The 27,051-nt window shown below is 45.8% G+C and overlaps 1 protein-coding gene across 13 annotated transcripts in view; it reads right to left on the bottom strand.

Moving 5' to 3' along the window:
* The window catches only part of FRMD4A (FERM domain containing 4A), a 576,901-nt gene that overhangs the window by 173,867 nt on the left and 375,983 nt on the right, over positions 1 to 27,051 (bottom strand). For 12 of the 13 annotated variants that reach the window (XM_074358292.1, XM_074358293.1, XM_074358298.1 and 9 more), the window contains one exon: positions 7,782 to 7,847. In XM_074358292.1, coding sequence (XP_074214393.1) covers positions 7,782 to 7,847 — 66 coding nt within the window. Of the gene's footprint in view, positions 1 to 7,781; positions 7,848 to 10,934; positions 11,086 to 27,051 lie in introns of those variants that run through there. The other variant, XM_074358295.1, reaches the window with a different exon arrangement.

The raw sequence follows: 27,051 nt of genomic DNA, 5'->3' as shown, positions 1-27,051 counted from the left end.
GGTGGGAACCTGTAGTGGGAAAGAATCTGAGAAAGAATATATACGTGTACACGTATGTACATGTCTAACTGAGTCACTTTGCCGCACACCTGAAACTAATACAGCATTGTAAGTCGGGGGTACTTCAATTAAAAAAAAATTAAAAAAAAAGGAAGAAATGGAGGAGTGGGGATGAAGGAGGGGGAGGGGTGGGAGGGGGGATGGGGGAAGGGGGGAGGGGGGATGGGGGAAGGGGGGATGGGGGAAGGAGGGGATGTTGCTAGGCAACCAGAACATGGCCCGCAGGCGCCTGGGAGATGGTCTCCGCTCCCTGCCCTGGGCCCAGCTGAGCTGGCTGCTCCTGGAGCTGCGTGCGAGTGTATGCTGGGGTGGGGGTGGGGCCCCTTGGATGACTGCATCAGTCTGCTGTCTCCTGACACTCCTCCCTCTGTTACAGCCCCACTGGGAGACTAGGATTCTCTTTTGTTGTCAAGCAGAACAGAGCTCCCCAACTTTTCCATAAAGCCTTCGATGGAGAAGGGAGGAAGAACAGGTCCCTCCCTCCTCTCGCCAAAGGGGAAACTGTGAGCGGCTGGCGGCACCCGGGTGCGCTTTTGTCACAGTTTCTTATTCCTCCAAGCCACTAAATGAACTCAGTGTAGGGTGAACATAATGTTCTCGGTCTCTAATCTATACCTGAACATCTCTTTGCTTCACCATGTGCCTTTAAGAGGTTAAATACTATCAGCCACCCCCAGGGGCTGGAAGGACATCTGTCTGGCTCATCTGGGGTCAGCCTGAAGCAGCCTTGCTGGACCCCCCCTTTGGCTCTTGTTTCATGAGGTGGCCTGGCGGCCTGGGAGGTCCTGGACAGAAGGTCCATGACACCACAGCCCTCGGTCTGCTCACAGCGTCTGCACACGGCTGCCTAGCCCAGGCTGAGCCTGCACCTCCTGGTGACTTCAGACCAGACAGGAGCAGACGGCAGACCTGGCTCACACGACAGCAGCCGGGCCGGCAGGCGGAGCAGACCACCCTCGGTCAAGAAGAGCTGAGATCAACTCTGCTTATTTCCTTCTTGGCAATGTGTGTCTTGGGGGGATTCCTGGCTTACTTGGTAGAGAACCATCCTTTCTATTTTTACAGAACATGATAAACCGCCGAAGTAGCTGGGGATGGGGTGGGGGAGGGTGAGTGTGTGAGTGTGTGTGTGTGTGTGTGTGTGTGTCCACATGCAGAGAACTCAGGCCCGGTCATTTACTCTCTGCAGCACTAGCAGAGTTCCAGATTTCTAAGAAGTCATATACAAGTGGTGGTGGTTGGTTTTTTTTTAGCCCATTATAGGAAAGGATATTTACTCTGCCTTCCATGTTCCTTTATTTAGAGACCATAGTAACTTACTTAACCTTTAAGAGAGTATCACAGGCATCTTGGTCGGACAGAGAAAAGAGGTGAGAAGGCAGAAATTACTTAATCTGCTGCGGTGTAAGTTTCTTCCACACCTGATACCCTCAGGCTTAGACATGATGTGGAAACCCTTCGTCATCATGGGTCACACAGGTAAACCTTCACTAGACAGGTTGGCAACTCAGTCCAAAGAAACAAAAACACCTGGGTAAAAGCCATCTTCAGTTCTCCACATGTCATTTACGAAGCTGGTGTGGGGCCAACATGGCAGCCAAGTTACAAACCAACTAGATGGCGTCTCGGGTTTTTTATTGTATACACTTCTTATGGTGCAGTGAGAGAGAACAGGCTATGATGTCAGAAGATCCATGTTCCAGCTGTATACACTCCTTGGTGACCTTGAGCAAGGTAATCAACCTTTCTGAATTTCTGTTTCTTCATCTGAGTTAGCATCTACATAGTTAACGTGAAGATTCAATAAGATATGTTGCAGAGAAACTCTGTAAAGAACTGCAAAATGTGGTCATCACTGTGGAGGACATCCAACAGGGAATCTGGGTGTCCTTAACCAAGTCTCTTAGGTTCATAATTCTTCCTCTTGCTCAAACGATCTACTCTATCCATCAGAGACAGCTGTCTAACAGAAATGTCATGTGAGCCCAATATGAAATTTTACCTTTTTTAGTAGCCACCTTAAATCAGTTACAAGAAATAGGTGAGATTAATTTTAATTATGTATTTTCTTTAACCTCACACACCCATCTCAACATGGAATCATCAATATAAAAATCATTAATAAGACATTTTATTTTTTAAAAAAAACTCGAAGACTTCAAAATCTGGTGCAGATTTTACACTTACATCCCATCTCAATTTGGACTGGCCACATTTCAAGGGCTCCAACTCTCCTCCACAGGGTGGCTTTAAATCCTTCCTGACGTTTCTGTCCCACTGGTTTTGTGTGATGTACAATATTCCAGCTGCTACCTTTAATTCTTCTGATAAACACTGCCCAGTTGAAGTTTCCTCTGTTTCTCTGACTCACAGGACACTTTGTCCCTCTGTCTTAACAGAGGCTGATGGTTACACATGTGATGCCACTAAGAGATGGGGCTGAGGGGAGAGACGCCGTAATCCAACAATGTGCCCCGCATCGCCAGGCAGCCCCGCTGTGGCAGAGTCAGGCAAGGAGAGAACTTGGATCTGCTCTATCGTCAAAGGGAAGAAATCCTGCCAACAGAGCATAATACCCCCTCAGCTAAAGTGCTGGGGAAAGGCCTTCAAACGAGGCACTGCTAGGAGCAGAAGTTTTTTCTTGCACGTCTGTTTTTCTCACACTGGCCTGTCTTCCTGGACGACAGGATATCATGTATCGGAAGCCCCAGGAGGCCCTAATAAGGAAGGTCCACACCTCGGCCATTCCAATCTAGTGAAAATCTATTCTATTTTTAAGAAGCCCAAGGGAAAGAGCCCGGAATCTTCCATTAACGGCTTCCAGGACCCCACCTCTTGAACCTCGCTGTCAGGAAATTCTTGGTCTTATTTAAATGACTCTTACTAAAGCTCACTTTTCTTCCTTTGCTTACAAAACGCTCCCTTAAATAGGCCTTCAGATCAGAAAAAAAAGGGAAGAAAGGCATTTTAAAAGAATAACCACATGAAGACCAGACTTGAGAAGTTCAGTTTAATATAAAACTTTCGTGGCACCCTCCCATCTGGTTATAGAAGCATCAAGAAGAGGCTGATTGAGAGACAAATATGATGGTGGCCTCTCTCATTCTGATGCAGGCTTTTTGGAGAACATTTTTAATTAGTTGAAACATCTGGGGGCAACAGAGCAAATGACATTGTCTCCAGGTTGGATGGAAGGATGATCTGGTTGGACAAACTCCACACACTGATGGCCAAGGCTTGACTTGATACCAGAATGCTCACAGCACCGTTCCAGCATCCTTAAGTGGCAGTTAAGGACTGAGGGCAGCATCGCATGGTGATATCATGGATGTCTGGGAACTGCCTGGTGGATTCAGGAATGAGCCTTTTGAATATTAAATCTGAATATGTGCACTCCTGAACTTTGCTGCCCCACTGGCCATGGGTAATGTGGGGTTTACTCAAAGCCATCAGGAATTAGGATGCACAGAGTCCGCTCGGCCAGGGTCCACTCGGTAATCCCAAGAGCTTTACAATAAACACTCAACGTTGGGATTCTGTAACCCACAGAAGGGAAAGTTACCGTCACAGTGGCCAGGTCTACACCCTGCAGGAAGCAATCTCTGTGGCCGTCTGGTTGCCAGCATCCTTCCGGTGGGAAACAGTTCTGGTCAGTTGCTGATTCCTAATCACCTCAGCCTCCTACCACTCGTGCTGTTGGACGCTGTCCTGTTCTACAGGTCTGAGGGGTACCTGGGTGAGCCTCTCACCCTAAGAGCTAGTGGCTGAAACACCGGGCCTCCCTCCTCTGTCGCTGCTTGCTAACGCCCTTCACTCAGTCACCCCTGTGTGTAGCCCCGTTTGCGTCTCTGGGAGATAAACATTTCCTCTGAGCCTGCCTCTCCACCTTACAACCCTTGTGAGGCAAACGTGGGAAACGTTCACCCCTCCAGCTCTGCAGGCCCAGATCAAAAGACTGGAAAAAGCGTCACTTGGTCAGTCTTATTACAAATATTCTGGAATTGTTCTCAACAACAACAGCAAAACTGTCAGCACTAAATACACTTATTATTGGTGATAATAACAAACTGTGGTTACCAGGACAGGGGAAGTGGGGAAGGACAGATTAGGAGTTTGGGATTAACAGATACACATTACTACGAATAAAACAGATAAACAACAAGGACCTACTGTAGAGCCCAGGGAACTGTATTCAATTTCTTACAATGAGCTGCAATGAAAAGAATATATATACACATTCTTATATATGTATAATTTATACATATTTATTATGTATATTAAGAGGTCCTTCAGGGAGGTAATACCACGGCTTCTTGGGTTTGCCCATTTTTTCTTTCAACAAGGATGTGTTCAGTGACATGTTTGCCAGGCTCCGGGCTGGGTGCTGGGGGTACAGAGTGATTGATCATGACACAGACCAGCCCTTACACTGCTGGCGGCTCCAGTAAACAGCAATGGCAGTGAGTTGTGACGAGTCGTGACAGTAAGAGGGAAACCTCAGGGGGTGGAGGGGACAGCTAATGTAACCGAGCAGGACCCTATGGGGACTTCCCAGGACAGACCCTACCATGTCCTCCATCCGCTTCTTGTTTGTATAAAAACTTTAGCCTCCTAGGCCTTCCTCGAGTTTTGAAGAATAAATTTAATTAGAGAAGTGAGAAATGCAGAAGTGAAGGAAAAGAGTCAAGCAAGACAAAATAATGACAGTTGATCCATGAAACGAAGTCCAAGGCCTTTAGTTCCTCTGCAGGCTACAGGTAGGATTCTGAACCATATCCTTGGAGCTGTTTTGCAGACCCTGGAACCCCCACCAGATGGAAGGAGTTAACTGCACACTGACTACAAGCACATAGACCCCAGACCCACTGGACGGAACCAGAGGGTTAATGATGTTGATTCCAATGACCTCACCACCAACCAAACAGAAGAACATCCGTCAGCTGATCATACACCCCGTGACCCTCTCCCTCACCCTGTCTTTAAAAACCGTTTCCCAAAAGCCATCAGGGAATTTGGGCCTTTTGAGCAGTAGTGGCCTGGACTCCTTGCTTGGTGCCTACAATGAACGCCGCATTTTCCTTCACCACAACCCAGTATCAGATCAGCTTTGCTGCGTGCGGGCCAGCGGACCCAAGTGTGGTTCGGTAACACTAAGACCCAGACTCAGGAGGGGCAGAGGGGTCAGGGAAAGCCTCGGGGGCAAAAGTATCTTCTACCTCAGAACTGAAGGTTTACTGTGAACCAGCCAGGGCCAGAGGCGAGGGCACGGGAAGGCGTGTTCTAGGAAGAAGGAAAGACATTGGAAGCATGTTCTAAAAAGGAATGGAAAGAGGACGGACTTCTCTTGTTTCGTCTAATTCTACATCTTCTTGATCAGGAAGGGCTGAGAATGACCTTCCCCGAACTGCTGCACATTCGTAATTAAATATCTTCTCTGTGACTCAAGTCCACTTCAGATGCCCCCAGTCACAGTTTCCCAGGGCAGGCTGGCAAGCAGACTGTCATCTGCCTGCCCCTGGAGGTCTCATTTCCTGTCCAAGAGGGTGGCTGCCTTCTAAGACTCTAAGAGTTGAAATTTTTAAAAAAAAGCATCTTCAACACACCAGACCACTCACTTCCACACTCCCCAAGCTGATTCTCAACAATTTAAAAATTGCTCCAAATGCTTCGTTAGTTGGTGATGCGGCTAACTAACGACCTCTAGCTCACCTGACCATCCTGTCCCCACCCTCCAAATCCAAGCCAAAATTTCAGCTCTCAGTAAGATTGTGGGTCCTGGAATCTAGTCCAACAAGGACATAATCCAACATGCGGAAGAACCCTACTCATGTGGATAAACTGATCACAGCATTTCCTCGGAAATAGTGGAAAATGTTTAAAGAAACCTTAAATGGACCCAAATGGGTAAATGATTTGCTACTAATGGTATATCCATTTCTGGAATTTATACAGCTATGAATAAAGATGACAATTTATGGTAACATGGAAAACGCTAGTGAAAGACAATGTTAAGTGAAAAAAAAAAACACAGAGAATTAGTCACATGTTATGATTACAACCATGTAAGAAACACAAATAAGAAAAATGCTGGAAGGAAGTGTGCCAAAATGAGAAGAATTGAACCAGGATGTCGTGGTGATGGGCTTTCTCCCATAGTTCGGTTTCTCTCTTTCCCACACTGCATTTATAATACCTTTATGATTGAAATCTTACTAAAAGCATTAGCTCTTTGTGTTAGCAATCTGAACAGTTTCAAATCCAAGCAGCAGCACGTACAAGGGAACACGGATCTGCGTGTCTATGCGGAACCTCCCCCACTGAAGTATCGTTTCCCCGTGTGAATGAGCACGCAGACATCATTTCAGTCTGCTCATGTGTTGCAGAAAAAATGTGTTACAGCTCAGTGTTACAGCTCGGTGTTACAGCTCAGTTGTGATGGCAACCTGGATCCTGGCAAGAGACCAAGCAGCACTCGGGGAGTTGGAGAACGCAGGTTTACTACGCCAGCGGGCCCAGAGGAGTTAACACTCCAAGCTCTGGACCCCGGCTGTAGGTTCACACAGGCTTTTATAGGCTGCTAGTTTACACTTTGCAACATCATATGCAAATAAAGTATAACAAAAGTTGACTAATTAGGAACAGGCTTTGCAGAAATGGATCAATCAGGAGGAAGAGAAATAACCAACCAGGAAAGAGGGAAATGGACCAATCAGGAGTGAGCCCACTTTCCTAGAAGTTAGCTGTTTCAGAGGCAAAAAGTGAGACAGAGCCTCTGGGCCAGGGAACCGGATGGTGCCGGCAGGAGAGCAGTGGCCCTGCCTGGGGGTCCTGCTGGTCTTTTTTATGGGGCTTCCCACCTCACATGGGCTGCAGCTTCTCAGGGTAAAATATGACGGATGGTAAATAAGAAGCACTGCCCTACGAATATGATGGACATTGGAGAATATCAAGCAAATAGAGTTATAAAAGCTGGAGGTGAACAACAGATACGGAATTAAGTTCTTTCAAACAAGTTTGGAAATTTCACTGTTCTTTAGGGCTCTGAGTAAAACACTGATGTATTTTTTTTTTTTTTTTTTTTGAGGCTGAACAAGACCAGGGTCTATGCTTCTCATTACTGCTCTGACTTCTCTGCCACTGATATGTTCTTAGTTTGGGGATAAAGGGATGGATTTCCTGTGTGTCAGCTGACACCCAGACAGTCAACAGTGACATCAGTGATGAACTGTGGGAGGGGGCCGGGGGTAACTCAGCCCTTAGAGGGAAGACAGAGCCAAGAGATTGCTTTTACTTCTGCACACCCATGAAGATTCAACTTGAAAATAATGAACTGTTCTGTCCCCTCTGAGAAACAAAGACGACTAACGAAATCAGTCTTAGTTGTAGAAAGAGTTATTAGGTTCTATTATAGTTACTCCTTCCAGGCAGAAAGCTTAGCCAATGGCACTTGTGGAATTTCCTTTTCGAGAGATTTGTAACAATAGGTTAGATATACATCTGGCCTTGAATACCTTAGGCAGGGTGCACAAAGAAACAGTACAAACGAAAATAGCGCTCTCACACACATACAAACACCACCGTGTGTCCCAGGCCTCTCTCGTAGATTTTAACAGCCATGGACTTTAAAATAGTTTATATTCTCACCCACCCTTCAGCTGAATCAAAGTCTGAACCACATCAGTCGCAGAAGAAACTTTGAAAGTTGGCCGAAGGTCATTTACCTGTACTAGGAGTTCCAGCTTCCTGTCATCAAGAAGATGGACTTGACATCGACGGCCCTCCGTCATCTAAGAAGAAAGACAAAAGATGGTCACTGAGAGTCTAGCAGCCTGGCAGATGGTTAGAGGGTCCCCTAGGCTGGGAAAATATGATGTCACCAGGCACCTGCCTCTGGGCAAAACCTCCCCTGGGAGTTGGAGCTAATTAACGCCAAGAAGCAGCAGGATTGGTTTGTTCATTCATTCAGAAACATTTATTGAGCACTTGCTAGGTGCCAGGTGCTATTCTGGGCGCTGGGTGCACAGTGGCACAGAAGACAGGTCCCTGCCCTCATGCAGCTTATATTCTTAGGGGGAGATGTCAAGTAGATTACCAAATCCGTATATAACATAATACCAGGTGGTGATACGTGTTCTGCATTCTTCAGTCATTCTTCCATCCACGAATTTTATCACCACGCACTGGGGACAGAGTTCAGTACCTGGTCTCTGCCATCTCGCACCTCGTCCCTCTAATTGACCACAGGGAGCAGACGACCACCCAGGTGGCAACTCCATTTGGTTTCCGTGTTAATCCTCCCCCTCCTTGTTTATGACCCTAGTCCCTCCAGAACTTTCACTCATATCACAGGGGCCCTGGAGATAAGTGCTTACAGCTGGACTTGACCCCTGACCCTTGTGCCTTTCACCACTAACACATCTGTGTGATGTAACCCGAAGAGCATCTTGGCAGGCACTGGGAGACCCAAGTCCAGACTTAGCCCCGCTGGCTATTGGCTGCAAGACTTCGAACAAGCCTCTGCTCATCTCTGCACCCCAACCTCAGATACAAAAATGAGTGGGCAGGCCCAGCGGAGATGTTGGTGAGTGTTTAACAGGCTTTCTAGAAGGAAAAAGCCTTCATTGGGAGCATTTGCGAGAGCCCTGGCATCAGCCTCAAAGGAAATCCTCTTAAGAGTGCACCTTCTGGTGGACGTCCGCTGGCCACAACTCTAACCAAGAAGTGTCTTGTTGCACTCTGAGCATCCTTCACCAGGTCTGCCTTCAAGCTACTGTCAGGCCCACACTGAAGTGTCTCCAACAGACAGATACAATACACACGAGCGCAAAGGACAGTAAAATGACGAGGAGGTGATGGATTTATTTAGTTAGTTACTATAGTATTTGTTACCTTGGTTTTTAATATAATTTATTTAATCATAAGTTTGTATAACTGAATGTTAATAATGGCTATGGTTTATAACTGGTGCACAAAATTCCTGAAAATGTAGCAAATGGTTTTTACAAGTGGATACACGACAGTCCAACACTGCCGTCTAGGCCAGGAAAACCAGAGATGCCTTCTGGTCTTTGGGTTTTTATATGACCACAGCCCCCACTGAAGCCACCTTCTTTTTCCCAGCTGCCAGCCCCTTTGTGCGGATCAAAAGGAGGGATGCACAAGGGTGGATTCTGGCCCCGCCTCACTGCACGGTCACTGGGGTCCCTTCTCCGCTTTCTCCAGGTAACATGGGGAAGGTGGCCTCCCCGCTCCGCATCCCACAGGGCTCATTCTCTGACCATCGGCATGTGCAAAGCTGTCATGTACTCTCACGAGAGACTCTTTTCCTTCCTCCAAGGGAGCCACCCAAGTCATATCACCATTCATGCTTCCATCAAGTCATGTTATTATTCTTAATTATTCATAATAATACTCTCCGGCTATACAAAGAGGAGGTATTGCTATGTGTGGCAACATGGGTGGACCTTGAGGGCCTTCTGCTTAAGTGAAACAAGTCAGAGAAGAAACAACAAATACCATATGATCTCACTTAAACGCAGAACCTAAAAAAATAAAAATAAAAAATTAAAACCATGAGCTTATAGACTCAGAGAACACACTGGTGGTTGTTAGAGACAGGGGAGTGGGGAGAGGAGGAGAGGGTGGGCAAATTACCTGAAGTGGTCAAAAGGGACAAGCTTCCAGCTAAAATAAGCAAGACGTGGGGATGTATCGTCCAGCAGGGTGACTACAGCTAATATACTGTATTGCACATTTGAGAGTTGCTAAGACTTTTTTTTTAAAGACATTTGAGAATACCAAGCAGATAGTTATAAAAGTTGGAGGCGAACAACAGGTTTGAAATTAAGTTCTTTCAGTCAAGTTTGGAAACATCACCATTCTTTAGGGCTCTGAGTAAAACAACGATATATATATACTTTTGAAGCTGAACAAGATCAGGGTCTATGATTCGCATTAAAAGTTCTCATCACAAGAAAAAAATGTTTGCAACTTATACATGAGGACAGATGTTAACTAGACTTATCGTGGTGGCCGTCACAGTATATATAAATATCGAATCATTATGTTGTATACCTGAAAGTAATATCATGTTATAAGTCAACAATGTCTCAGTAAAAAAAAAAACAAAAACTTTTACAAAGTAAAGAAAACACTTTGCTAGGAAAAAAAAAAATCTGTCAGCTTCATTTCAATTACTCCCCCAACTAAGTTCAATCAAAGCTACCACAATTTCAAATTATACTAAAATATAGGCTGCCAAATCAGAACATATAAATGATTCCTGTATCAAAAAAGTGCACCAAAAATGTTCATGTTTCGACAGGACAGTTGATACCAACAGCACAGGCACTTTGGATAAAATTCTAGACATTCAGCAATTCAGTTCTTACTAGGAAGAACTCAAGGTCAACAGAGAGGGAGTTTTAGGGAGGAGAGTGTACAACCATCTGGCATATTATCTTGAAATTCCTTTAAAAATGTTTTATTAAAGTTTGAGAAAATTCTCTGCAGGGTGGGGACAATTTTAAGGAATTTTAAGAAAGAAACACTGCTTGTCCTTTGCATATTTAAAACACAGAGTTCTGAACTTCACTGTAAAAGGTTAAGGGTATAAACACGCTCATGAGCTGCTTATTCACATTCTAGCAAGTTGTCAAAGAAAAAAACCCCAAGGAAAATTCATCTCCAAAAGACATTTCCTGTATCGAATAAAGTTCTAATCACAGTCATAAAAAAGAAGTGTATCACTTTCTCAGAATGTTTCCAAGCATGCAAAGTGTGACAAGACACTGAGTTCAAACCCATCCCTGAAGGTTCCCCCTCAGATTCTCCTTTTCATCTGAAACATACAATGCCTATCACATTACTCTCACCTTATCGGCGCAGCAACTTAAGAAGTAGCTACACAGCCGGATGTTAAGATCTACCCATGGATTTTCCAACTTCATTCTTCTCTTCAACAAACTCTCACTAAGTCCCTGGAAGCCGAGATGCACACTCCCTATTCTAACAGGAAATTTATAAGCCGCCTCCTTTTCGGGAGGCAAACTGTCCCTGAGAAAAGTCAGCACAGAGAGTGAGCCTGGACAGAAATTCAACTTTGAATCATCATGATTCTGAAAGCACAACTTTCTTTTGACAGCACGACTGTGGGGTTTTTTTGTTTTGTTTTGGGTTTTTTTTTTGTTTTCCCTCCAAAAGGAGACCTATTTGTTGCTCTATCTGGATGTAAGATCGGAGTGTCCTGTTCTCATTGCCAGTTCAGAAAAGGTCTGTCTTCCTGGGTGAGTTCGGAGCAAAAGTAGCTGAACATCTGTAGCTCTGTCTGGCTGCCTGAGCAGAGTGAAATTTTCTCTTGAATACTAACAATTGTCAAGTCATACTGCTTTCCTTGTTTTCATTTTCAGCTGCTCGGGCATAACTGAGGGCTGGCATCACCCTCAAAGGAAATCCTTCTGGAGAACAAGGCTTCTTGTAGAAGTCAGCTGGCTACCACTCCGACCGTAAACCATCTTGTTACAATACAATTCTATACCAAGCGGACGCCTGCCAAGTGCACTGTGATTCCAAAGGCTATGTGGAAAAAAAAGTGTTATTTTGAAAGTGAGGTGTCCACCTCACTTATCCAACTTTGCTGTTAAGACACACACTGAATCATGAAAACTATGCATAAACATGGAAATGCATTGTGATAGGAGCTTAAGTGAACGTAGCAGAATATGAAACGTGTATTACAAGGCAGCCAAGACAATTGTGCTTATGGGTGGTCACCCACCCACCCAAATACTCCTTCATATCTTCTTTCTTTTTTTCCTTTTATTTTTATTTTTTGATTTTCACTTACATGTGGAATCTAAAAAAATGACACAAATCTATTTACAAAACAGAAAGAGACTCACAGGCATAGAAAGCATCTTCTTTCTTTTTCAGTTAAAAAAAGGTAAAAAAGAAACTTTAGCTAGGAAAATGAATAATGATTTTTGAGGTCAGCCTTAGGAAATGAAGCCAAGAAATTTCCTTCTCAGCAAGTTCACTTCAGACTGCCTATGTTTTTAATGTGTCAAATCAAACTAATTAACTTACAAATGAGAATTATGATTAGCACATACGTTAGAGATCTCAAGATTGAAGGTCTGACACCTTCTCTCCCTGCAGGAGGAATTCACAGGAAGCCAACGGTGACTGAGAGTGGAGGGCAGCCTCTGAAAACAGGGAATTATAAATACCTGTGTCTGAGGGTCTCCTCCATCCACCCAGAGCCTGATCAATACCTGCTGGCGGAGGGAGCCCCCTCTTCAGGGCATTACTGAGAAACAAATAACTAACTAATGGGCAATGACAAACTCCTCCAAACAGCAATTTTGAAGTGCTTTCCATGGAGAGGTACTGGGTATGAAGTTTAGCATGAAAAAACATGTTTTCTAAGCATATTTTCCCTTTAAATTCAAAACTCAGTAAATCCCACTTCAATATCCTTCTTATTATCACCTTTTTTCTCTACATGTCACCCCTCCCTCTCAGAGCCACTTCGTAGATGTCCTCTCTACCCTTTTTCTTGCCCCTTGTCAAATACTTTGCATCCAATCGAATATACACACCATACTTCGGAGGAAGTACTCTGAAGAAATAACCCTAGTTCCACTGCTTATAACATTTTCTTTTTTTTTGCTTATAACATTTTCAGACAAAGCTAATGCAGCTGTGCAAATGACTGTGGGGTAGCAGGTGCTGGGCTTAGAAAACACATGGTTTTTAAACATAAAAACTAAAAAATATTCAATTAATACATGTTACCATGATATTTCCTGAGACTCACTTGTACTGAAACTGTTATCACTGGACACTGGGGGCTAGGGTGGGGGTGGAGGTGGGCAGGGGGCCAGGGCTGCTCACAGCGGCCACATGCCTACTTGTTGGTGGCTCTGTGCATAGGGAGCCACCAGGTTGTGATTCATACTCATTTTAGAGACAATACCTATTTTGAGACAAGAAAATAGGAAACATGAAAGACTTCTGTCGATGGACATTTAGGCTGTTTCCATGTCTTGGCTATTGTAAACTGTGCTGCAGTGATGATTGGATAAAGAGGCTGCGGTATACTTATACAATGGAATACTACTCAGCCATAAAAAGAATGCCATTTGCAGCAACCTGGAGTCTGTCATTCTAAGTGAAGTAAGCCAGAAAGAGAAAGAAAAATACCATATGATATCACTCATATGTGGAATCTAAAACAACACACACACACAAAAAGACAAATGAGCTTATTTATAAAACAGAAACAGACTCACAGACATAGAAAACAAACTTATGGTTACCAGGGGGGAAGAGGGTGGGAAGGGATAAATAGGGAGTTCAAGATTTGCAGATACTGACTGGTATAAAATAGATAAACAAGTTTATACTGTATAGCACAGGTAACAATATTTGATATCTTATAGTAGCTTACGGTGAAAAAGAATATGAAAATAAATATGTGTAAATTCATGTATGACTGAGGCATTGTGCTGTACATGAGAAATTGACACAACATTGTAAACTGACTTTATTTCAACAAAATAAAAAGTTAAAAAAATATGAAAGACTCATTGGAATGGCACAAAACAAAGAATTAACATTTCTAAAACATGCTTTGCTTAGGGAAACGATCAATACTTCCCCAAACCACCTGAAATCCTATCCTTTAAAATTTCTTCATCAAAGAGAAAGTTCAGATTTCTGAAGCATCCAAGCCAAGGCCCAAACCCAGAGACATAAGACTCACAGCACATCCTCTGAGCATGGTCCATGGGGCCATGGAACATCGCAAAGATACTGGACGTATGACAGCAGCACCTCACAATCTGCCCTCTGACCCAGGCTGTTTTGTGGCTCAGAAGGAAATTCCAGAGGCATGACTGCAAGTTCCCAGGACAGCTCACTGTTGGAGCTTCTGCTCCCTGGGTCACCTCAGTGTGTCATATCCTTCTCTCCACTTCAGTTTCCTCTGCAGACAGATGAAGACCCAAGGACTCATCCAAGTACCAGAAAGCCAGGATCACAGAATCTCAATAATCATGAAGCTGTCACATCCAGAAGACAAATCAATACGACACATTCATAGCAGCCTCAAAAAAGTCAACCCCGTGGTAAATAGAAACACAGGTAGAGAGGATTTTGGGCAAATTAAAAGCTGCTAAAAATATTTACCCACACATTACTATATACAAAATAGATAAACGACAAGACATACTCAGGGAAATATATACAAGATCTTATGGTAGCTCACAGCGAAAAAAATGTGACAATGAATATGTATGTTCATGTATAACTGAAAAATTGTGCTCTGCACTGGAATTTGACACAGCATTGTAAAATGACTATAACTCAATAAAAATGTTTAAAAAAACAAGGACCTTTTGTATAGCACAGGGAACTATATTCAATTTCTTGTAAGAACATATAATGGAAAAGAATCTGAAAATAAAATATATACGTATGTATATGTATAACTGAATCACTTTGCTGTACATCTGAAACTAACGTTGTTAATCAACTATACTGCAGTAAAAATTTTTTAAAAAAAAGAACCCCCCAAAATCTGTCCATCCACTGCCCACACGTTATCTGTACCATGGAAATAGCAGATACAATCACAGTTACTATAGTGCACTATTATATTATGATATAGTAACAGGGCATGGTGGGCCTCTGCCTATAACCTTTAAAAAAAGCTCAAGGTATATTATCCATTTTTATTACAATTTTCCCCTCATCTGATTTATCCCAAGTTTAGCTCTTTAAGTGACATCACATTAGAATAAAGATGCTAATGGAAGGAAAGGAGATACCAGGTACTAGACACCAGAAATCGGATTCAGAGAGAATGGCCCTGTCCCGATTTTGCTCCATGACCCCTGGCAAACTATTTCACCTCTGTTTTTCCTACGAGTCTCCTGGGTTTGCAAGAAGGACACACAGGTGTGTCTTTGAGGTTCCTGGCTGCTGAATCTGGTTGAAACTTACAACATCCAGATGAAAGTGATTAAATGCGAGGCTCTATGAGAAACAAAGTCACACGGCGATGCAGTGTAATGCAAGAACTGAAACAGCCCTGCCTCCTTCAAAGCTCGACCCGCTGCAGGTGTGCATTTGATGAGGTCACGAGCGGGGCCCGTGCTTCCCTGGAGGATCTCTGGAAAGTGAACCACAGGGTGGCTGCTGCCCCAGGTCTCTCTGCCTTCAGCAAAAGGAAACTGGCTTTTCCCTGGTGACACAGGAAGAGAAGTGGGGGCGCCCGAAGGGCTTGGGGACACCAGAGGGCTGCCGTGTTGGGCGGACAGTTTTAGTCCCAGCTCTGCTGCCCTGCAGACCACCGCCGAGTGATCGAGCCACGAGTTCTACTGGACCATCATTTCAGTCCTTTCCAGACAGGACTGCAGGGCAGAGCATCAGAAAACACTAATAATCAGTTTCTGAGCCTAAAGCTCAGAAGACTTTAGGACCCAGACAGGTGACAGGGGAGGACAGCCAGGCAGCTCCATGGATGGGCTCGTGCGACCCCAGCGGAAAGGAACTCCCACCCAGAGCCCCGCGGTGGGGTGCCGGGAAGGAGGGTACTCTTCACCTTCCAGCAAGACACTGAAATCTGAGGACAAGCTACCGGCGTGGAGGTCGGACAGGTGCGTCTCAGATACAGAAGGCCAAGGACCAAGGGGTGCATTTCAGCCCAGGGCCAGAGTGTGACAGTCTCTCCGCCATCTGAGAGCTAGTCCTCCGACTAAATGGTCAGGAGGAAACAGACACCAGGAGAGCCACACACATGGGCTCCAGTTATGCACCACGGACACCACCTAGGTGACCAGGGAGCGGGGAACCCACAGCAGTCCAGTGGACGGAAGTTAACGTACGTGCGGGGGAGGCTGCAGCTCCTGGATTACATTCTAGCCAGCTGAAAGGACAGTACACTGATGCTCGCGCTTGGCTTCTGCTGCTGCTTGAGTATCTTCCAAAGACAGGATCGTCTTTACCAGCATTTCAAGTATGTTAGCCAGATTTCAATCCGCTATTCCACCCAAGATACACGTATGAACACGTCTTCATCTCATTCAGAGCACATCCATGTACAAGCTGTTGCTTTCTCCCCAGCCCTACGGTCACAAGCAGCTTTGGTTCTGCAGCCAGAACAACCGAAGTCTCTGAAATCCGTGGAGACTCCATCCTCCTCGACAGTGTATTATTATGCTGTTGTTGTTGTTACTTGGAGAGGGGCACGGGAAGGGAACAGAACTTTCTCATAAACGAGGGGGAACTGGGAGTTTCAGTCAGAGAGGCAGCCCCGTGCAGCGTGGGTGGAGGCCGGCTGGAAGCAGCCAGTGGGGAGGTGCGGGGGGCAGAACCGTGAGCAGAGCTGGACGGAAGGCTGGGGTTACAGGCCGGGGAGGAGGCTGCTGACATCGCTGGGACACATCGCTCGGTCGCTACGCACTCCTGCTGCCACGTGTGAGAGACCCGCACCCGCCTGCTGCACGACGAGCCCTCTGAGACCTGGCTTCCCCTCGTCAGAGCCAGCTCTTCCAAATGCTCTCCTTCCCCGGCCCTGCACCTGCAGTCCTGGGGCTCCAAGTTCTGTTCTTCTGAGGGTCACCCTCTCCCTGGCCTCCGGGCCGGGCCCACGCTGTCTCTTTCACCTGGAAACGCCTTCTCTTCACTCGTGTCCTGAAGGGCCATCCCTGCATGCCTGCTCCAGGCCTGGGGGCACAGTGGTGACCAAAGGAAGCGCCACATTGCTTCTCACAGGTCACTGGCTGGAGGGAAAAATGGCCCTGACTTTCACTCATTCTTCCAGACTTGGCATTGCTAATGGTCACACCTTCTTCTCTCCATGGGGGGCTCTTCCCATCCCCGTGTGGCACTACCTTCCCTGCCGCCCTCCCCAGACCCCTGAGCTGTGGCCTCCGGAGGACGGGAGGAGAGCTCTGGGGCTGACTGTCCAGGTTCGTGTCTACACCGGCCTCACCAAGGGCTGGCCGGGTGTGACCCTCCACAAGCATGTCACCACTCGTGCCTCACTCCCAGTTTATGAGTGGGGACCACCCGGTGCCGACCTCGTGGGGTTGCCGTGAGGAATAACCAAGGTAAAGCACACAGAGTGTGGAACTCTGCTTGGCACACAGCAGGCTCAATAACAGCTTCAGAGGCCTCCTGTCAGGGCATACAGAGGGCCAACAGGCACACGGGAAGACGCCCAACATCGCTGATCGTCAGACAAACGCAAATCAAGACCACAGTGAGGAACCACCTCACACCGGTCAGAATGGCCGTCATTCAAAAGTCTACAAATAGCAAACGCTGGAGAGGCTGTGGAGAAAAGGGAGCCTCCTACACTGCTGGTGGGAATGCAGTTTGGTGCAGCCACTACGGAAAACAGTATGGAGGTCCCTTAAAAAACTAAAAATAGACTTACCATATGATCCAGCAATCCCCATATATCTGGAGGAAACTCTAATTCTAAAAGATACACACACCCTAGTGTTCATAGCAGCACTATTTACAACAGCCAAGACATGGCAGCAACCTTAATGTCCACTGACAGATGACTGGATAAAAAGATGTGAGATACACACACACACACACACACACACACACACACACACACACACACACACACTGAAATACTACTCAGCCATAAAAAAGAACGAAATAATGCCATTTGCAGCAACATGGATGGACCTGGAGATTATCATACTGAGTGAAGAAAATCAGACAAAGACAAGTATCATGAGATATCATTTACATGTGGAATCTAAAAAAATATGATACAAATGAACTTGTTTACAAAACAGAAAAAAGACTCACAGACAGAAAATAAACTTACGGTTACCACAGGAGAAAGGTGGGAGAGGAATAAATTAGGAGTTTGGGATTAACAGATACACATTACTATACATAAAACAGATTAACAACAAGGACCTACTGTAGAGCACAGGGAACTACATTCAATATTTTATAATAACCTACAGTGGAAAATAATATGAAAAGGAATATATGTATGTATAACTGAATCACTTTGCTGTACACCAGAAACAAACACAATATTGTAAATCATTATATTCAATTTTAAAAAAAAAAGCTGCCTCTCATAGTCAGGGAATGTGAGGTTCCTCCAAGCAGGAGTGTCAGAGCAGTGAGACAACGCATCCTGTCCTGCAGGGTGAAGTCCGATTTTGATCAACTGCAGCCCCTCCCCTGACCCCCCTCAGGATGGCCCTGGTGAGGCTGCAGCTTCCTGCCACTCATATCGTATCAGGCCGTCTACTACCGTGGCAGGGTGGGAGAGGATGCTGTCCTGGGCAGGCATCATCTGGGTGGCTGTCCGCAGTACCAAGCAAGTACCAGGCCTTCACAGAGCAGAGTCCACGGGGCCCTGGTCATAGGTGAAAAGGATTCTTCATCCAAACAGAGCGCCTGCAGGTCCAGCCCTTTCCCCAGTAGCAGCGGCTGCCACGCATCCTGCACTAGCTGCTAACATCGACAGAGAACTGACAGACGAAAAGTGGGAGCTGGCTGGGGAATGCAGTTAGGGATGCCAGTATCACGTGCAGGACGAGGGACAACGCTGGCTGGGACAGCAAGAACCACTGGGCTACGCACAGACTCTTACCTCCTGCTGGCAAGACAGCCTCACCTCTTTTCCCCAGCAGATTCAGGGTGTTATTCTTACTGATAACTGTTCACAGCACAGGCACCCTCTAAGGGTAGCTGAAAAAGTATCAACCCCGAAGAAACAAAACATGCAAAGAAGCGGCAAGAAACCTTCTAACCCACCTGACATCCCAGTGTTCTACTGGAAGTGATGAAAGAAGAAAGAAAATGACGCCTGTGGTTGGGTACATGGAGTTTTAGTTTCAGGATGTTAGTTTTGGGGGGAAGTGAAGATGCTTTTTCCAAAGGAAAAGGCAAGTAGCTACCTCTTCTCTTGTTTTGATGACTGTACATGGAATTTTTACAGAAAAGGAGGACTGATGTGGACCTGACTCCAGCAAAATGGTTTTTAAAAGTCCAGAAAAAAGATAAGTTTAACTCTACGGATCTAAAGGAGTATTGTCTGTATGAGACAGAAACTTTCGAACATGATACAAAACAAAAATAACTTAACGACAATGAAATTGAATGAGAAAGTGAAGATTGAGACATTTAAAGAATCAGAAGTATTTGCATGGAGAATTCCCAAAGGAGACTAGATTCTAGTATAATATATACAATGTGTCAAAGGCGTGTGGTACATTACACATATTATATACCTACATGAGGAACTGTCACAAACTTATAGGGACAGAGTTGGAAAACTGAAGCTGAGGTTTAAAACAAGGAAAGTCTAAGGACAATGAATCAGCCTATAAAGATATGTTCCAAGAAAGCAGAGCAAGGAAGGCAATGTTTTCATTGGTGACAATGGATTTTTGCTAAAAGATGACCTGTCCTGTGGAACTACTCAGTTCCTGTTTAGTTTCAATCTTCTCAACCAAGAAGAGAAATGGTAAGACTAATTATTAAGGATATAAACTCCTCTTTCCACAAAATAAATTCCAGTGGTGGTTCATAAATATTAAAAATAGATTCATCAGGTCTTTCTATGCATAAAGGCAGTGGATGAGCCAAAAGAGAAAAATGTACAGATTTCATTACATTAAAAATAATTCTTTAAAAATTTTTTTTACTCTGCAAATCACCACATGCAAAAAGAAAGCAAATGCCAATTTAGGGAGAGGATGATGATGTCTATAACGAGGGGTTAATATGTTAAAGCTAAAACTATTTAATTAGTAGATGATTACAAATTAATGAGAAGACTGCTAATATCCTACAGGAAACAAAACTGAAACGCAAATGACTAAAAAGTTTGTGTCCCTGGACAGTAATTTCTCCTCTAGAAGAGATCTATCCGTCTCTCTAGTGATCCAGAGAGTCATCTAGTGACCTCCCCTGATGAAATAAGAGAAATGGGGTTATGGGATCACAGCTGGTAGTGCCCACCGTGGTGCGTTCATGGTACACAGCCAGGCATCTTACTAGCTTTATAATGAACATGATTTTGTTCCTATACTTAACGAGCCTCTATGCCCAGTGGAAGAAATACCCAAGTTAACGGGAGATTCCGGTGTAATCGTGTGACAATGGGGTGAGAGTATAAGATGCAATGGGGCAGAAGATGGGGGGACCTCCCTCATCCTGGAGGACTGGGAGTGCTCAGGTGAGGAAGTGATATCTGAAGAACACAACAGACGGCAGAGACAACCTGACGTGAGGAGACCTGAATGGCAGAGAATGTGGCATGTTCTGGAAACACCAGCAGGGCAGTAGAGCAGGGGGGCAGGGTGCTGGGGAGGCACAGAGCAGCGAGAAATACAGCTGGAGGACCCTGCTGACGACAGCAGGAAGCAGGAGCACGGTACATCCAGTGGTCAGAGGATGTTCCATCACTGATGAAACAGCAAGCATCTACCGCACACTGTTTTCAAATCAATTTCCTCCTAACTGGCGTGAAAATCTTGGGAATCCGGAAAGAGGGTTCCAACCGCAGGTGTTGAGGTTCAGTGCCTCAGAAAATATACCAGCAGTCGGAAGACTACCAAGAGATAGCAAATATAAGCTCTCGAGATCAGTATTCCTCCGCAACAATTTGTAACCAGGCACAGAAAGTGCGCTGGCCAAATTCTAGATGACAAGGAGGTTCAGACGGCGGCCTCAAAATTTAAAAGTGGAGGTCATACTGCTTATGATTTTGGGTCCTATTCTTAGTTCACAGGCCAGAGGCACAGCAACGTGAATAATGAAATGATTGAGGTCTGCCACAGTCTGCTAGGGTTATACTGTTTCTGGAAATCGGTGTTTAATTCTGGGCACTGTATTTTAGGTAGAAAGTGAAAGAAACTGGAGCAAGGCCAGAGAAGGTTAACGAGATTCGGCAAAGTTCTGGAAACCACGTCTTCTCAGGGTTGATGGAAAACCTGTATTCTAGTCTAAGCAGCGACAGCTCCAGGGACAGGGTGACCCCGTAATCTGCAGTCCGTGCCAAGACATCTCTGCAAGTGAAAAGGAGGCCGTCACTGATTCTGCGGAGACAACAGGTGCACACTGGACTGTCCTGGGCAGGCCTGGGTGCATGGACCTGCTAATTTGATGATGAAGTTTGATACTTTAACGGGAAGGGAGAACTTTGCTCCGGTGGACAGAAATGGGACCAGTGAGCAAAAGATCCAGAAGGCACGTCTGAATTCATCAGAAGGGAGAAATTTCAAACAAGTGGTGTTGTTCAAGATGGAACGAGGTGCCCCATCACCACTGCAAGTGATCAGAAAGTGCCAGAAGACGGTTGTCGGAGGGGTTACTGGACTCTAGGGGAAGGCGGGAAGGACACACTCTAAGGTATAAGCCACCGATCTATGTGCACCCCTAGAGACAAGAATTTATAAAAAATACACTCATTCCAATAACTCATATATTTACTTACCATGCTTTCCTGCTACATGTAGTTTGATGACACAAATATTCACCGCATCCACTGACTACTTCAGATGACTTAGAAAAACACTCTCACTACTGGCTGGTAGGCACAAACACATTACCTGCTTTTCTCCCCATCAGTTTCCTTGGTTTAAATGTGCAATCAAACATCCTCTGTTTAGAACACAATGCTGTGTGGAGGGTTCTATGTTTCTGTTTTTTGTTTGCTCTTCATGTAACTGACAACCAAGAACCAATGACATTTTCTTGGTAGCACAAATGTGCCCATTTTCTTCCAATGTCTAATTCAGCCTGTCATTTAAAAATTGGTTTTTTTTCAGCGTGTTGTTTTAAATTATTTTTTTGTTGTCTATGTTGTGCTTAGTGGGCTGAGACAACACTATGTACAGCTGTGGGTCTTATTAAGCAACAAGTTATCACACTTTTATTGTAAATATCTTGTTGACATTAAAATGATATATATGTGTGTGTGACTGAAACAGAATAACACACCTGTCATAACAGACTCTCAGTAAATATTTTTACATGAATTAGTATGCATTCAAATAACATATCTCCTTATATGTCATTTCAAGGACAATTCCAAAATATAGGTATTGTAGAACTTAATTTGCATTCAGTAAGATATATCTTGATTTGCCTATTCTGTAGCAACATGCCCCGAAACCCAGGCTCAGGAACACGTGCATTCTTTATGGTTGACATCATCTGCACAATGTCAAATGAGCAGAAGTATCACCAGTCCACCATCAGTGGTGGCTGCACAGACAAGAGAGTTTGGGAATGGGTTTTCCTCCCCACAAACACCCCGCTTTGTGTATTATCCAGCCAAACTCTCCATTACCCCTAGGGGCGTGGAGGGCAGCAAACAGTATTCTGGACCATCTGCAAGCTACTAGGGTTCCACCCTTGGGTCTCTGGTGATCCTTGAAACACAGTGGGAGACCGGGCTCCTAAGACAGTGAATTGGTCGGCCAGGCCACCTGCTTTCACAGAACCTGCATGGGATACAAAGCAGCCACATGCCCCTCGTGCCTGAGTCCAGGGGTCCAACGTGCAGACGCCAAGTCCTCCTAGTTTGGAAGGCAGTGCCCCAGCCCAACAGCTGATCCTTCTGAGACTCATGCTTCAGTTGGACCAAATTCCCAGGGGCACCACAGCAAAGCAGACCTGGGAAGCAAGGGTAGGTGTCCTGGATCTAGAAAGCCACTGTCCTGTAGGCTGGTCCCGACTTCCAGAGGCAAGCAGCAAGCTCTTGTCCCTCCCGGGCCCGATGCCCCCAACAAAAAGCTGCGGGAGAGCTGGGGAACCTGGAGGGCTTGCTGAGGGAGGTTCTGACAGCTGCCTCAGACATCTGCCCGGGGCAGTCAGTCCAGGCTGGAGGCTGCCGCCTGGGTGTTTACATAACCGCGTACTCTGGAAAGGGTTCTGCTGGAGCGCCGCTGGCGGGACTTCTCGCCCCTGCGCGGGCTGTGCTGCTAGATCTCTCCCTCCATTCATCTTGTTGGAGGTCTCAGCGCTGGCTGGCTGCCCCGTGCACCCTCCCAGGCGCCTCCTGGAGACCTGCTCCCAGGTCCTGATTCTGCCGCAGCTGCACCATGGACATGACAGGACTATCTGGCCCCCAGTACCATTTACAAATGGGGGTGGGGCATCAGGCTAGGAAAGGAAGGGATATAGTGGGGGGAACGGGGAGAAAGAGGATTCCAAAGCCAAAGGAGGGCTCCCCTCCTCCTTTGCACCCCAGGATGCACAGCCTCTTTGTGGAAATGCTGTCACAGGCTATAATGCAGTGGCGTAAAAATGCAACAGCCGTGGCAAATGGGAGATCTAAAAATATCCAGGGTGCCTACCATTAGCGAGCAGTTTCAGAAATAAAGATGTGATGTTGGATCTGTTAGTCAAATCAAAAATTCTAATTGGACACAGAACGATTTCTCCAGGCTTTCGGCAGGAGGTAATTATTATGTTGCCTACACAGAGAAAAAAAAAGGATGAAACAGAGCCTACTGTTTGGGCTGCTGCCAACAAGAAGGAATGAGAGAGAAGCTTTCACTTCTACCAGAACTGATGATAAGATGGCAGGGCTCCCGATCGTCCCTTCTTCCTGATTTAACCAGTAAGGTGGGTGTCAAACGGTTTCCACATGTCATTCCAAAGCCTTTGGTAACCAAACTGGAGTGTATTTTCAGCACATGCTTCAGAAAACGCGTGGGAATGCGTGTGTGTTCGGATAACTGTGTAGGGAGAGACAGGATTTTGTACCTGAACGCATACCGGAGGCAGGGAGAGTGACTACACCCAGCCCCTTCCTAGTGCCCAGCAGGAGCACTAAACACACCCCCCTGCTGCACACCAGAAATGGACTCATTGTAAATTGACACATGGCAGCTGACTATACTTGGTAAATGTGAATGAAGATACGGAGTTAAAATTCTTGATGGCGGTGATGGTTTCATAGGTGTGTACATATGTTGAAACTCATCAGGCGAGACACTTTAAATGCATGCAGATTATTGTATGTCCAGGATACATCAATACATCCACTTAAAATATGCTAGAGATACTCCTTTCACATATCAAAAAAGGGACAGGCCATCAGAATGATCGGAAGAGTCCAGTTTCTGCAGCTGCACATCTCAGAGTTCTTCACACTTTGAGGATGGGAGGAATGACTTCGTCTTTTAAATCTTATTTTTTTTCTCATTTGAAGTGTGATTTGGATTGATGGTGTTTCTCGGACATTGTCACATCCAGGACTGAGCCATGAGGTCTTTAAATATCGTCTCTACTTGGCTGAGTCCCACTCCGTATCTCTGCCTGGACTTTCTCCTCTCCCAGGTCTGCGTGTGACTGTATGCAAAACTGCCCATTCAGCATCTCCTCGCGGACACCAGTTAAACACCTCAAACTCAAATAGAATTACTGACCCTCTTCTCCCGTGAACCATCTCCTCTCAGCTAATGGCAACTCCAGCCTCCCCTGCCCATGTTCTGTCCTTTCACGTCCCACATCCAACTCTCCAGAAAATCTTCATCATCATCATCACTTTATCGCTTGCCAGATTCCTAAAACCCACTGGTACCCTGCTGTTACTCTGCCTGTCTTGCACCCAGATCCTCCCTGTGCAGCCCAAGTGGGATCAGGGTGCCTCTCCCGGCCCCACCCAGATCCACACCCTCCAGCGTCCCATTTCCCCCAAGTGCAGAAGCCTCCGAGGGAGGTCCCACGATTCCCACCTCTATGTCCCCGTCACTCAGTCTGCTGTTCCACCCTCATCTTGCTGTTCCCTACACATCTGCCCAGGGCCTGCCATGAACTCCTTCCTCGTTTGGAATGCTGCCCGCCAACCAACCACATGGCTCACCTCTTCATATCCTTCAGAACTGTGCTCTGATATCACCTTTTTATAACATCTCTCCAACTCCTGAATTTAAAATAGGAATCATGCCATACTTCCCAGCTTCTGCTTTATTTTTCTTCATAGCAACTGCCACCATCTAGCACGCTACGTAATTTATGTATTTATTACATTTCTCCCTTGCCTCTTCCTCTTGGAATGCAAGCTCGCTGGGGGTGAGAACTTTGGTCTGTTTTGTTTGCTGACACTTTCCTGGGACAGAAGAGGCATACAGGTGAGTGTGCCAGTCAGAATGATTGCCTGGCTCACTGACCGCCTGAATGAATGGATAAATGAAGGAACGGGGTGATGCGGCACTTTCAGACATGCTGCCAGCGGGGGTGCGAGGCTCCCCTCAACAAATAGGATGACGGTTGGGCTACACCATCCTTGTTTTCTTACTCCCTGACACACACAACTGCAGACAGAAGAGCTGACAGGAAAGGACACCAGGCTTAAGTAGGAAAAAACAGCTCCAGCTCTATGCAAACAAGGAAAGCAATGAGGAACCACAAGTGTGACAAATAATCGCTCCTTCATATTTCTGAGTGCCTACCGGATGCCGGGCATCAGATAAGGCAATTCAGAATCAAAGACAAATAAGACACGATCCTTCCCTTAGAAGCTACGGTGGGAGACGTATGCACAAGCAGGTCATTAGAATTTACGGGACCAAACTGCAACAGCGATGTGGTGAGGATGCTGTGGGGGAGCAGAGGAGGAAGATTTGCTTGGCTTGGAGGAGCAGGAGTGGGTAACACTGCAGGACGGAGCAGAACAATAAGCACGGTGTCCTGGCAGAGGAGGGACGGGAGGTGTCTCTCAGTTCAAAGGGTGAATGTTTGCAAGAGGCTGACGTCCAGAAAAGGTCAAATGCATGTGGGGAAAGCCAAGGGTGTGTGTGCACAACAGACTGAACGTTGGTGTCCCCGCCCCCAGATCCATACGCCAAATCCTAACCCCTGGTGTGATGGTATCAGGAGGTGGGGTGTTTGGGAGGTGATGAGGTCATGAGGGTGGAGCCCTCCTGAATGGGATTATTCCCGTTAGAAAAGGGACCCCAGCGAGCCCCTTTCCCCCTCCCACTGAGTGAGGACACAGGATGCAGGGAGAAGGCTCCATCCATGAACCAGGAAGCAAGTCCCCACAAGACGTGAAGTCTGCTGGTGGGCTGACTCCCCAGCCTCCAGAACTGTGAGAAACAAATGTCTGTTATTTATAAGCCACTGAATATTTTGCCAGAGTTGCCTGAACAGACTAATACAGTGTAAAAAGGATAATGTGAGAGAAGTTTAAGAAATAAGAAGCTGCCAGGTTGTGGTGGGACCTTTTATTCCATGTTAAGGGCTGTGTTCCCCAGAGAATGAAGGTAGGGAACAAGGAGAGGTGATGCTTGAGCTTCTGTGTGTGTGTGTGTGTGTGTATGTGCGTGGTAAAGGCATAAGCTGTGATGATTTTATAATAACTCAGGAAAGAAAGAGAAGGCCTGGTGGTGGAACCATGACGGTGGCAAGTGGGCACCTCACCCCAGATTCATCTGGGAAGAAAACATATGAATGAGGCATCGAGAAACTGACTGTAAGAAGCCAGAAGAGTTTAATACCAGAAAAAAAGCAAAGAGGAAGAGCGAGGCAGACCTGGTGAGTCATTTATCACAGGACAATGATTTTTAAGCTTAGGAGGAAGAGGAACGGGGTTACCAAAAACCACAGGTGGAACCAGTCATAACAGAGGGAAACTCAGCAAAGCATTTGCTAACTCTGGACTACTAGCAAGGTGAGGTTCCTCTGGGGAACTGTATTAACGGAACAAGTCGCCAAAGACAGCCATTTCAGGGAGGGTCTGGTGGGAAGGGGCGGGCAAAGGGTGTGCTATTTTCATCCTCATCTTCTAGTCAATAGGGAAAGCTGTGGTAACACGAGCTTCCTTGCTCCCACTTTCCCACAAACCAGAAGCAAGGATGCTCACAAAATGATTTTTTTCCTATTTCTAACATAAAACCCAAAGCCACATAACAAGCCATTTTTGGATTTTTTCATTTGGGTTTTGTCAATTCTGTAGGAGTGTGATCAGTTCTACTGACA

The sequence above is a fragment of the Camelus bactrianus genome, chromosome 35, assembly GCF_048773025.1.
Source record: "Camelus bactrianus isolate YW-2024 breed Bactrian camel chromosome 35, ASM4877302v1, whole genome shotgun sequence".
Classification (NCBI taxonomy): Eukaryota; Metazoa; Chordata; class Mammalia; order Artiodactyla; family Camelidae; genus Camelus; species Camelus bactrianus.
This window is presented reverse-complemented; position numbering and strand designations above follow the sequence as displayed.